The sequence below is a fragment of the Acanthaster planci genome, linkage group LG18 (genome assembly GCF_054643075.1).
Source record: "Acanthaster planci isolate LZ-2023a linkage group LG18, COTS_SCS, whole genome shotgun sequence".
Classification (NCBI taxonomy): domain Eukaryota; kingdom Metazoa; phylum Echinodermata; class Asteroidea; order Valvatida; family Acanthasteridae; genus Acanthaster; species Acanthaster planci.
In genome coordinates, this window is record NC_141794.1 from 11,275,360 (window position 1) to 11,287,500 (window position 12,141).

Consider the following 12,141-nt stretch of genomic DNA (forward strand, 5'->3'; position numbering starts at 1 on the left):
TTTGTATTTTTTGAATTTTTTATTATTTTTTTCTTCAACCCCCCCCCTCAGATTTTCGGAAGACATCATGGCTGCCGCAGCTCCAGACACACGAAGTCTGCATTTGATTTGGCATTGCTTTAGTTTGGGACTAAGTTATGACGAAATTATTGCTTCTCTTGCTTGTAATCATAATCAGTCTCAGCAAGCGTAACCTACGTCATAGATTGCCAGAACTTGGCCTTTATCGCCGAAAATACCACACAGACATTGTTGATGTTGCATGTTTTATAGAAGGGGGGGGGGCAGCCACGTAAATAGGCAGGAAATATGTACTCAAAATATTCTACGTAAGAGGGTCGTGAGAACCATGGAAGTGGGGAATTTAAGACATATGGCGTTGAACCTCTGGCCCGGACTCAGGACTTCCAATTCTGAACAATTTGGATGCAATCAGGTCCGAGAGTGGCACTTTTTAGCCGTTTTGCAGAGAGATGCATTTTTAAAATGGCTACTTTTCCGGGCAGTGAAATTTCCTTCATTTTAGCGGTGGTTCGTTATTGGGTGAGAATTTCTAAAATATTCATTTGTCAACCCACTAAAAACTGAAAGGAAAATGAAAGAGGACATGTCAAAAATGCGTCGTTTTTCTGTGCAGCCTGAACCCCTGTGAGAGTTTTGAGTATTTTTAAACATTTGTGAAGTATGGGGATTTATCACTGCTGTCTATGGGAATTTATTTACTGCGGTGCACCCCTGAGATCCCTTCAGAATAGCCTCCGTGTAAGCCGAGAAATGGTGCGCCATCTTCTGGGATTACTAGACCCAGAGGGGGTCGAGCAAAGAAGGCGGCGGCGGCTACAGAGAAGGACATACAACGGAAGAGCCCCCCCCCCAGTTACGAACGGCGATGCCCACGTACCAAACCTTTGTTTGGCACACTTGAGAAAAATAATTTAAATAAATAAATAAACAATAAATTAAAAATAATAAAATAAAAATATGTTAATTTTTTTTAATTTATAATTTTTTTTTAATGTTGGCACTACCGGGCTTTCGTAACCTCCCAATCTATAAAGTTTGGAAGAGGTGGACTCTAAACCAATTTTTTGTTTGGCCTAACAATAAGAAAAACTTCCTAAGGGGTGAGCGGCATCATCTGATAATCATCTGTAGAGACGCGACTTTGGAATATCCAATGTAGGCGTACTTGAACGGTTAACTTTGAACCGCATGCCTCTCGACGGGTCCGTCCAACGCGTGCTCCATAATTGTGACCGAATTTGTGTTACAATGAGGGTGTCATTAGTGTAGTCGAAGGTCATGTTTTTCAACTATGGCATACTTCCTCAAACGTAAAAGCATTCTTCAAGGTTTTTTTTAATCAATTTATCAGTGAAATCTTTAAACAGATACGGGTTGTGTATTATATACTGTTTGAAAACGACACGAAGTCATGACCCAACACTCATCAATTTTGCAGAGTTAGAATTGAATATTACATATCTCAGTTAAAATTACAAAATTTGGAGATAACTGCAAACTATTACTGTGATTTGGGCAACCCAGGAGTCAACGTCGAAAATCAGGTGATCCATCGCACATTCTACTGCATCGCAATCCTGACGAAACGCACGTGAGTCATGTCTTTGCTAATGTCGTTTATCTTAGCGAAAAGACCAAGGGGGGCTCTCTAACTCAAGGGTGAAATGTTTGGGGAGGAGGCACCTTGCAGGGTGGACGGATATATTTTTTTTCTTTCAAGGGGGCACCAATAGCAATAATGCTTGCATGTGGCTTGAGTAGGTGCAGGTAGCGTTAATTTCAATGGGCGACACCCAGGATTGGGGTGAGGCTTGGACATCCACGGAAGAGGCAGGGACACGCCTCTGTGGCCCATGCACCCCCAGTTACGCCACTGCGCGCGTGCTCTCTGTAATGAAAGGTCTGTGGTGATGAGTGAAGTCTACTAGTCGTTTCCCCTTAAGTGACGCCGCTACTCGAGGATAGTTTGAAGGATTTATGATGTGAAAATTACTTGGAAATATTTTGCACGATTTTGTATTCCGGCCCCCAGAAATTAATATAAGAAGAGTATTTGATATGTCTTGTTTTGGTTAACATAATGTCTTTTTCTGGAATATGACCAACTTTTAGAGTTGTCCTTGCGCGAAGTCATGATTGCAAGAGACATACACCGTCGGTTGAAGTCTTGGCCAGATGCACTGAGTTTTTTTCGGGACGGGGTGAAGAACTTGCTTCTTTGAAGCGAAAAAACAAGTTTTCAAGTAACCTGTTATGGACCTTCTGGGCCCCGGCGGGGCTGGTTTTTGGGCTGTTTGCACGCTTTGGAGAAGAAGGGAAACAGAATAGACCAAAAACAAACCCTTTCTCAAATTGTTTTATTCTAAAATGGCTACTTTTGAAAGGTCATCATCCCCGCTTCCCCCCCCCATCCGGTAAGACAGCAGAATGTTCTAAAAGGGAAGGAGACCATTAGCTACCATCGAATTTGTCATTTGGTGGAACTCTTTTTCTACATTTTTTCTCTCTTTCCTTTCCCTTCTTCTCAAAATCGCGTAAAAAAGGCCCTAAAATGTAGCCATACCCCTAAAAAAAATTTAAAGTCTGCATAAAAATTCCGAAGTTTTGGTCCCCCAAAACCTGACAAACTATAACAAAAAGCACCCCCCGGAAGATTTGGTCCTGGATCCGCTCTTGGCCGAATTCTATCGAACAAAGTTTGTCAAGTGTATTGTCAGCTAGTATCGTTTTGCATGAATGATTACGCCCCATTAGAATGTGGAAGTGGTTTTGTTGGAATTCCACTTCAAGATCTGTCCCGTGTCGTACTTGCCACTCTAAAAATATCCAGAACTGAGCTAAGAACACGCACTGCCCCCTATCTTTTAGAGAGCCTGACCTGTCTCCGCTGATACACGCTTTGATTGCCACACAGACTCTACAACAGGGTATTTACGACATAGTGACCACAGAAAGAAACTTTGTCCCACTAATTCTACCGGCCAAATAAGGGTGGGTTGTTTCACGTTTTTTTCATGGATGTGTTTAACAATTTCGATGGTCCGGTAATCTGCTAGGGCAATAGTAATTCGCCTGGGCAAATCATTGTCAGATCAAAAAGTTTTTGTCAATTTCATGGCCTGCACAAGCTTCCGTAGACGCCGGACTTTCGCCTCACCACGGAACAGATAAATTTGACCGTACCACTGCGCAAGTTTCAACTTGCGTGGGAAGTTTTTCAGTTTAATATATTGAGCGAGCGCAAAAACTGCAGCTGAACTGGACAGTCTGTTCACAACTGTTGTGCAAGTAGCCAATTTGCGCTCAACATGACACGGCCGTCTCTGCGCTTAAGTTTGCCCGAATTTGGAATATATTGCTATCCAGAATTTTTTTTTGCTTCGGTAATTCGTTTTTAATTCAGTTCATGACAGTAGATCAGGATGTAGATTGCTGTCAAAACTAATTCTCTCATTGAGCAAATTTCTCTCCACTCTTTGAACAGAAAACTACGCGAGTGGTGTCCTACAATGAATTCTCAATCTGTCAGAAAAGTGCTCTGGAATATTTTTAATGTTTTTAGAAATTAAATAAACCCTTTCAAACAGTTCTAAAGGGTATTATTTTTGTTGCTACGTTATTCTGTAGGAAAGTAAAAGATATTAAAACGGGAGCTAAAGCACAATTACTGATATCAGGCTCGCACTTCAGCAATCGGGTTGTGAATTTGCGGCCACATTCCGTAAATTGTGCATCTAAAACTCGCAGACGTATAAAGTGAAATTTGTGCACTCTGAAAATGCGCAAGGTTCCTAATTAAATCCCACATTTTCTGCCAACTGATGAGGATGACAGTCATTATTTGCTCATAAATATGCAATATTGCAATTTTTATGCAAGAAAGAAAAGTCCACAAAACAGCTGCAGCAGCAAACACGCATGTCTAACACTCCGTGTCTTGCAAACAATGGTCTTGCTGAGCCTCAAGGTACATGCATGTTGTCAATTAATCCTGCCTCACATTATTGTTTGCGCGACTAGACTCACCACCCATTGACCGGGTGGGCCTAACCACCAGTTTCATCAGCCCCTCCGTTAATTACCTATCTACCCCGCGCATAATGCATCGCCCCTTGTATGGTCCTCGACGTCCTCTGACGTCACGGGTCTAGTCTAGACCAGACAGACGGCCCCAGTAGATAAAACAAGGCACCTGCCGACCTCAAAAAAGGCCTCGCAGCGAGCACACGCACGTCGTAAGTCTACCCTTTCACTTTTCAGCATCTTTGGCCGATTTTTTTCCAGCCGAAGCTACTTGGCTGTAAGTTTTTGTGTCTGAGGATCGTTGTGTAGGGCTCGGGTGTCGGAGAGCGGGTGTTTTTTGGGTGGAAATATTGCCGGGGAATTTCGATGGGAGTTTTGTCCCGGTCCCTTGACCGCCAGAGCGCTATCGCGCGTGTTTGCATTGTAATGGCGCTGCCTCTGCATAATGTTGTACGCCATAAGCGGTAAGCAGTGTGTTCATGGTGGCCTTGAGATAAGCACAGCGAGGAACGGTACGAGTGGATTACACGCTTTTCGGATACAGTAGGGCTGAGCAGGGTTCTATTGAAATTAAATTCATTCATTCCATGTTTGTTTGATCATTTGCATTGCAAGATTATTTTTATTCATCCTAGGCCCCTGACATCTCGAGAGCCAAACGTGAGCCTTCATGTAACTCTAAGCTGATGTTCAAAGTTAGATTTTGTCAGTGCTAAAGTATGATGTTCGCTGTTATTTTTTCTTGTTATAACTGAGTTTTTATCGTTTTTGTTTTAGCATTTTGTGTTTGGAAAGTTGTTTTTTAAACCCTTTGCTTTAATGACATGGATACTGTCGACCATTGTTGTTGTCATTGTTATTTAAATGCATTTTATTGATGGAGATAGAATTTATTGTTCTTCAAAGTTTTTATATATGCATAAATTGTGATGTTTGAGAAACTCACAAATTCCAAGTTAGACATTGTCATTGAAGAATATTGTAATTAGATGGAAGAATGCACTAATCGCATTGCTAATCTCTAGAAATTTTAGCTTTTTTTACCATGTTAACCCTGACAGTCCTGAGTCCTCCAACTGGTGAAGAACTGACGACTGTTAGGGTTGAAGGTCAGTCAAAGAATCTTTCCATAACTAACTAAAGTAAAACAATGACTGTGTGGATGCTCCGTATTTAGTGTCATTTCAAGTACCTTGTCTTGTCTTTCCAAACCTGATGGGGCTATTGGCACTTAGTCGCCACAGTGGTGCAGAAAAATTTTTTATGGAGATACGAGAAAGGATGAATTCACCTGGAGTGGTTTCTTGCGGCTTCATGGATCGGTGCAGTGTTGGTATTATTCCAATGGTGATGCCTCTTAGCATTCATGATCCCAGGGAAGGCTTCTTCAAGGGGCACATCATGGCGGTTGATCTTGAGGAGGTCGGCTGATGTCGCTATCGATCCCCGAGCAGGGAAGAGGTTGCTGATCAGGTCTCTTCTAGGTAGGAAGCACTGAAGTAATTTTTTTATGGCATACACTAGGTTTGGACAGGATTCGTCAGCGTATTTGTGTTTTTTGGGGGGCAGTCTGTCAGCAGTTTTGATTTTAAAGCACAGATGCCTTCTTATTATGGGTTTCAGGGTTCCAAGGACCATTTGCCACTGTAGCCAAACGGTGAATGTTTACGCACTTCAGCCATAATGCTGAGCCATTGGCGAGACAAGAATTATCTGAAGCATTGCTCACGCCGCTGAAGCTCTTTGCCTTTTATTTAAAACTTAAACGTTGGAACCCTGGATTTGGAGAGGTTTGTCACACTGCATGCATGTATGCTGCAGCCCGTCTTTGTAGGCTTAACTCTTCACTCTGCTGTCATGTTGGATATCTGTAACAGCCCCTTGAAATGTGCCTGAGTGTCCTATTTTGTCGCTTGAGGCGAGTTTTGAGTGTTGAGGTGCTTGTGCCCTAACATGGATTTCATGCTTGAGCACTAATTAAAAGTTCCGAATCTGATTAGTTTGAAGAGGTGGTAATGACGATAATGATGTCAGTGATGATGTTGATAATGGTGGGGATATGGCGACAATAATGGTGACGACAGGGGTGCCATTTGAATGATAGTATGGTTGACAAAGTGACAGAAATGATATAAATAGGGATGGTTATAAGTGATTCAAGAGATGTTGATTCCCAGTTATTCGAGCTGGAGGAGGATTTCCACGAATCAGCAAAATTGATAATCTGATGAACTGATTTAAATCAGATGTGAGATGATTCTGTTTCACCTTGACAGTTGATTTTCAGTTGTGGCTGCCTACAGTAAACTACCCTCGCCTGCAGATCTTGTTCTGAGAGATGTTTTCTTAACAAATGCTTTTCATGGCCGCTGTTTAATGCATTTTGTTAATGTTGGAGGAATTATTCACAAAATGGATTTTTTAGTCTCGTATTTGTCAGGAATCTTCTCATCTGCAGAAGCTACTCTATACGAGCTCTGATTGTCAAATCTGGGGCCATTTCAGACCAAAACTATTTCTGTGATTTTTATGTTGAAAAGGACTTCACAAACTTAAAAATGCCTATGCACAACTTGCACTCGGCGTCTGATTTTTCATGTTACCCAGTTTGTTGAATTCAACCGTGTGTGTGTTTGTGTGAAAATGGCCATTGTTCATCATGAAGGGAACAGCTTTGTGCCGTAATCCCTTGTGGAAAAGTATGTTGTAACGCTGGGGTGCCCGGCTTTTGTGCACGTTCCTCCCTCTTTTGATCTTTGGCCTTGAAGCAAACAAGGGTACTAGTCCACTGCTCGACATAGCGCTTTGGCCCCCGGGGTCCTCGCTTTTGTCGGGGTTTTTTTGTTGTTACCCGCTAAACCGTGTCCTGCTTTACGGTCTCCCTGTTGAGTCCTTACAATCCCTCCCTCAACTTCTCATGGCGGTCTTTTCTTCGTTTTTCTTTTGAAGTGTTGACGCCAATTCAAGCTGTGCTGGCCTTGTCTCGACAATAGCGGTGCTGAAGTTGGTGTTTTCAATGGGGGGGAGGTTTTTTTTTCTGTCGGAGCACAATGAAATCTGAAGGTGGGCTTGTTGTCCAACGGGCCGTTAACTATTTGGAGGAAGAAGAACTTCTGCTTTTAGGGGGTGTCTTCTATGATTTAGCATCTTCCTTTTTGTGGTCTACGTAAGCCCTTCAAAAGGCATGATGCAAATCAAGATGTGATTAACGATGTGACAGGTACAGACTGATGGATATTCTGTAAATGGAGTTTTGAAGCTGATTGAAAGGGCGAGGTTGCAGCAGGACATGTTACTTGATCCAAGAGGCTGGTGAGTGTACTCAGTCATATCGCGCAAACTGTGTGAATGAAACTTCAAGCATCCACTCGCCGCAAATGCCAGTCCTTCTCCAGCACTAACGCTGGATACTTGACATGCATAACATGTAGCATGTTCTGTGAAAGTACAAGAGCTGACTCTCCACGCATCGGATCATGTGACCTTGTGCGGCAGATTACAAGCGGCTGGTGTCAGATGGTGTCCAAATGTGTTTTGTGTCTGATTTCACCCTATGTAAATTATGTCCAAATTCAGTCTAACGGGCTAGCAAAGCTGGTGGTTACGTAACCTATTTCTTGTCTGACTCAGTATTTCTAAAATGTTGGAGGTCTCTAGACGTATATTTACAAGGAAGGGGGCCTGTGATTAAATTCTTTCCGCGCATAATAAACTTTATTGTGCAACTGTAGTTTGTTTTCCAATGGTATCAACAACTTCCTAACAAATTAGCTTTTGTTGGATTATGTCAGATTTGGTACAGTTGGGTTTTACCGATGTACATGTACATGTACAGTGTAAGTGCCCATGTTAGGCGTGACTGGTAGATCAATCGATCTTCCGACATAACCTGTCATTTCTGCTGCTGTTGGCAAATCACCTTTTCTTTATAATTCAAGGTTGTGGAAGATACATGTATTTATGTAAATGTGAGTAGAGATAGAGAGTTTCTACGAAATCGACCAATAGCACAGCACGATTGATTACAAGTGCAGATTCGCTGATCACATCCAAGTTTGACTGTACAAACTTTAAGATGGCTATGAATATTACAGATTAATAATAATGATAATACTGTTTATTGAAAATGGGTCACTCGGGAGACATTCCCATAAGAATGTGCACAAACCTTACTGTCCCATAATTCAATATTCCCTAGTCTGATTTGAACCAAACTTTGTATGTTTTCAATTTAGACCCTAATCCATCATCTATCAAAATTTGGACACAGTAAAATTCGGCCTCCTTCTGGTAGCCGGGGCATTAGGGTGACATTGAAATGTCTCCCTAATGACCGATGTCTCCCTAAGGTCGAAAAATTTACCACAAAATGTCTCCCTCATGATCCATTTGTAAGAATAATACTAATTAATGACAAGTTTTTGTAGAGGTCTTTTACATAAGGGCTTTCCATTATTATTACCCCTGCTCACTGGGCCTGTGAATCATTCCAAATACCAGTACAATCTCAGCTCCTAAGGGAGCTCTGTGCAGCCATTTCGGCGCAAAATCAACCACAATTGCTGATACTTGTCGCTCACAGTGAAGATTTGCAGACACGGACTTAATTTCCTATTGGTTGTTTCTGGGTATTCCCCTAACCCCCCTCTCATCCAACCACAGACCATGGGCAACTCGCAGGGCCAGCTCAAGTCCTCCAAGTTTGAGACCGCTCTGCACATGTCCATCGAGCAGTCGCTGCGCTCCAACACCGCCACGCCCCAACCGCTCTTCTCGCAGCTGTACTTGGACAAAGGTAAAGCAAGGGGGGCGGATCCAGGTTTGGCTTAAAAGGGGAGGGAAGATTAAACAGGTGTTTAAAAATTCTTGTTCATATTTTATGCCTAGGAGGTTTGAAGATCCCTCTGTAGACTAGCTACTAAAATTTGGCACAGCCTTACTAAACTGTTTTCTGTACACAACAATTTTAGTCTCACAACTATCCAGGGCGTTTTGAGGGATGGAACGGCAAATAGCAAGCCAATTTTAGATGAAATGATAGAGTTTCAAATCAAAACTTTTGATTTGCACGGTAACCTTTTTCAACAATTTCAGTGACATCCCTTTGTCTTTTGAGAGGCTTTATCTACAAGATATTAATCTTTTTCCCACCAAAATTGTTGTGTTCTTTTCAAAAAGTTTAATGACGACCCTTTCTCTTTCAAAAGACTTTGCGAGATTTTTTATGAATATTGTAAATTGAATGTCTTTGAAAGTCCACTGTTGCATTTGTGTGTTAGATGTGAAACCAAATGTCAAGGAACTGGATACCCATCAAACGCAGGGAGATACATCCAGGAGGGAATCAGTTTCCACAACAGCCTCCTCCTCCTCATCAGCTCCGCCCCTCCCCAGCCCTCTGTCCACCCAGCCTCGCCCTGCGGAAGCTGTGAAGCCCCTTCCCTCCCCGCGGCTCCCCCCGCCGCCGCCAATCGTCTCCCACCACCCGACCTCCATCCAGTCCCCCATGCCCATGCCCGTCATTCTGACCTCTCCCAGACTGCCCAGCCAGCCGCTGACGCCACACCACCTCCCCCCACAGCAGCGCTTCGTCCTGCCGCCCCACGTGCCCTTCGTGACCCAGCCCCCACCTCCACCACCGCTCCAGCAGATCCAGCACCCCCGCTCGTCCCAAGAGGGCACCGTCGCCATCGTCACCTCCCACAGCCAGTCGTCCCCGGCCTCCACGTCCAGACAAGGCTCACCGCGATCAGCCAGCGAAGAGGTGCAACCGCTGTATCGGAGAGAATACCTGGATAATGTCGGCATGCTGTATAACACCCTCACTGGAGGCTGTCAGGAAGTTGGTAGGTCAACCCCAGCTCTCGTTTCCTTCTGTCCCAAGGCCAATTTGCACTTCAGGCAAAACCCAGTGTTAAACTTTTCATTGGTCATTTTGCCAAAAATCCGTCCAAAGACTCCAAACAAAACTAATGGCAACAGCAAAGGACTCATTTTGTCATGCCAGTCAAGCTGATGGGATATTGGTCTACATGGTGTGAAACCCGGACCTGCTTTATCATATTGAGGAATAAGGTCCTCGGGCTATTATTGAAATTCTCAGCGAATGTCAGGGTTTTGTCAGGTAAACTGGTTTCATTCCAATGTTGAAACAATTTTTTTTATTCTTATCAGAATTTTGGAATGGAAAATGAAGAAGAAATAAATATGTTCAAAGATCAAATGAAAAGTCAACCCTCATTCCTTAAAAATGCATAGAATTTGTCCTAAACTGTAACTAACGTGGAACACTGAATCCCATATCTTCATTTTCCTGGTTTGAAAACTAATGAATTTTTACACACAGTTCCTGAGACCTCCGAATACTCAGCGGACATAGGGTATTAGTCAGGTCTTAGATTCCGTAATGGTTGACAGATCCAACGCAGACTGTCTGACGGGTAGCCAGGTGCTCAGGTACAGATGTCCTTGAGATGCTATTAAGTCAGGACGAGTAGGAAGCCAGTCCGGGTGGTTTTACCTCCATTTCCTGTTTTCAACTTGGGGCTCTATTTCACCAGGAACGTTAAGGAGGATTTTCCACTAATTAATTTATTGCCTTTCTCCTGCCTACTGGTGCCTGAAAGTGGAATTTTGTTGAAAATGAATGAAATTAACTTTAATGAGAGTACTTCCCCTAGACGTCTCAAATTTTGAATGTCAGTAAAAATGGAGTGATCCACTTCCAGTAGACTGATGTACATCTACACTTTATTTTAGATCCTCTCAGTCTGAATTTGTCAAATTCTTTTTGAAGGTTGGAAATTTACATGTATTTTTCAGTCTGGAGTATTACCATATTTGGACGGCCTATTACGTCACAAATTTCGTGCAATCTGACCAATCACAAGGCTTGTTCTAGCAGTCTGCAACGGATTGGTATGAGTGTTTCCAAGTTTATACGGGGTGCTTTTCTTAAACATTGCAGCATATGGAACAAAAACAGTCATGGAAAATTTCAACTGCAAAGATTTGATTGGCTGTGCAAAAAACACCTGACTACAGACATAAAGTAGAAGTTCTAGAACATGTTTGTACCGATGGGATTTAAAATTTGTCGTTGCCAACTTGAGATATGTAAAGTTGAATTAGGAAAAGAATTGCTGTTTCAGTGGAGAAATGTCACTATGCCCATACATGTATGTGGTAATGTTCCAGGCTGTTTTACAGCAGTTTTGAAAACTGTTCTTGCTAATTCTCGGCTTCCAAAAGCATGATGTACCGTACAAAATGATGTCCTGTCAGCTTTAATTTTGTCATACTGGGCTACCGTGGTGCACCCACCCGTATGCATGTCCGTACACGACGTTGGGGATTGATCAGTGATAACGATGTCTTTGGTTGATATCATGTGGGTCAATTCAAATAATTCACTATTCGAATACTCGACATTCAATTTGATTAAATATCTGAATATTCGGTCGTACCAGCATCGGTTGTATCAACAATCAGCAGATTGTTGATGAGCAAACCACCTATACAAAATCAGTGGCAATAATGCACACAATTTTACATAATGATCAATCTAAGAGTACACCTAGGAGTATCTCTAGCCACGATTTAGCAAGATTTAAGAGATGAACAATACTTCTTGCCTTGTTGTAAATTTCTAATCCTTTCAAATTGTTTAATAAATAATTTCCTTTTCAAGTCGTTGTAGGATTTCTGATGTTTCATTTGAATCTGCTTGAAACAGACCTCAATGGTGACTTTTTCTCACTTAAAACAAAGAAAATTTTCCCCTCCTTTGCATGAATTTTTCATCTGAATATTCAAATTGGAAAAATAACATTTGCATATTCAAAAATCGATCAATTATTCAGATATTTGGCACAGCCCTAATCACTTGATGCCTACACAGCATCCGAGAGGAGAGAATTGCTCGCTGATGCGTGAGACCATTTACGTATTCTGCTGGGTCCTTCATTTGTTTGTCTTTACCTGGCACAGTCATCGACAATAAAAGCATCAGTGCTCACACTTGTACATGTCACATTATGCAGTTTTTTTTCCCTAGTTACTGTGGACGTCTGCCTGTAGGAGGATAGGCGTTAA

At 42.4% G+C, this 12,141-nt stretch overlaps 1 protein-coding gene across 7 annotated transcripts in view; it reads left to right on the forward strand.

Annotated features, from left to right (window-relative positions):
- The first annotated feature begins 1,428 nt into the window (after positions 1-1,428).
- The window catches only part of LOC110978700 (GREB1-like protein), a 33,177-nt gene continuing 22,464 nt past the window's right edge, over positions 1,429-12,141 (forward strand). For 2 of the 7 annotated variants that reach the window (XM_022233903.2, XM_087148757.1), the window contains exons 1-3: positions 4,110-4,259; positions 8,710-8,842; positions 9,327-9,893. In XM_022233903.2, coding sequence (XP_022089595.2) covers positions 8,713-8,842; positions 9,327-9,893 — 697 coding nt within the window. In that variant the 5' untranslated portion in view covers positions 4,110-4,259; positions 8,710-8,712. Of the gene's footprint in view, positions 1,616-4,109; positions 4,325-4,383; positions 4,560-5,390; positions 5,532-7,336; positions 7,360-8,709; positions 8,843-9,326; positions 9,894-12,141 lie in introns of those variants that run through there. The other 5 variants (XM_087148752.1, XM_087148753.1, XM_087148756.1 and 2 more) reach the window with 5 other exon arrangements.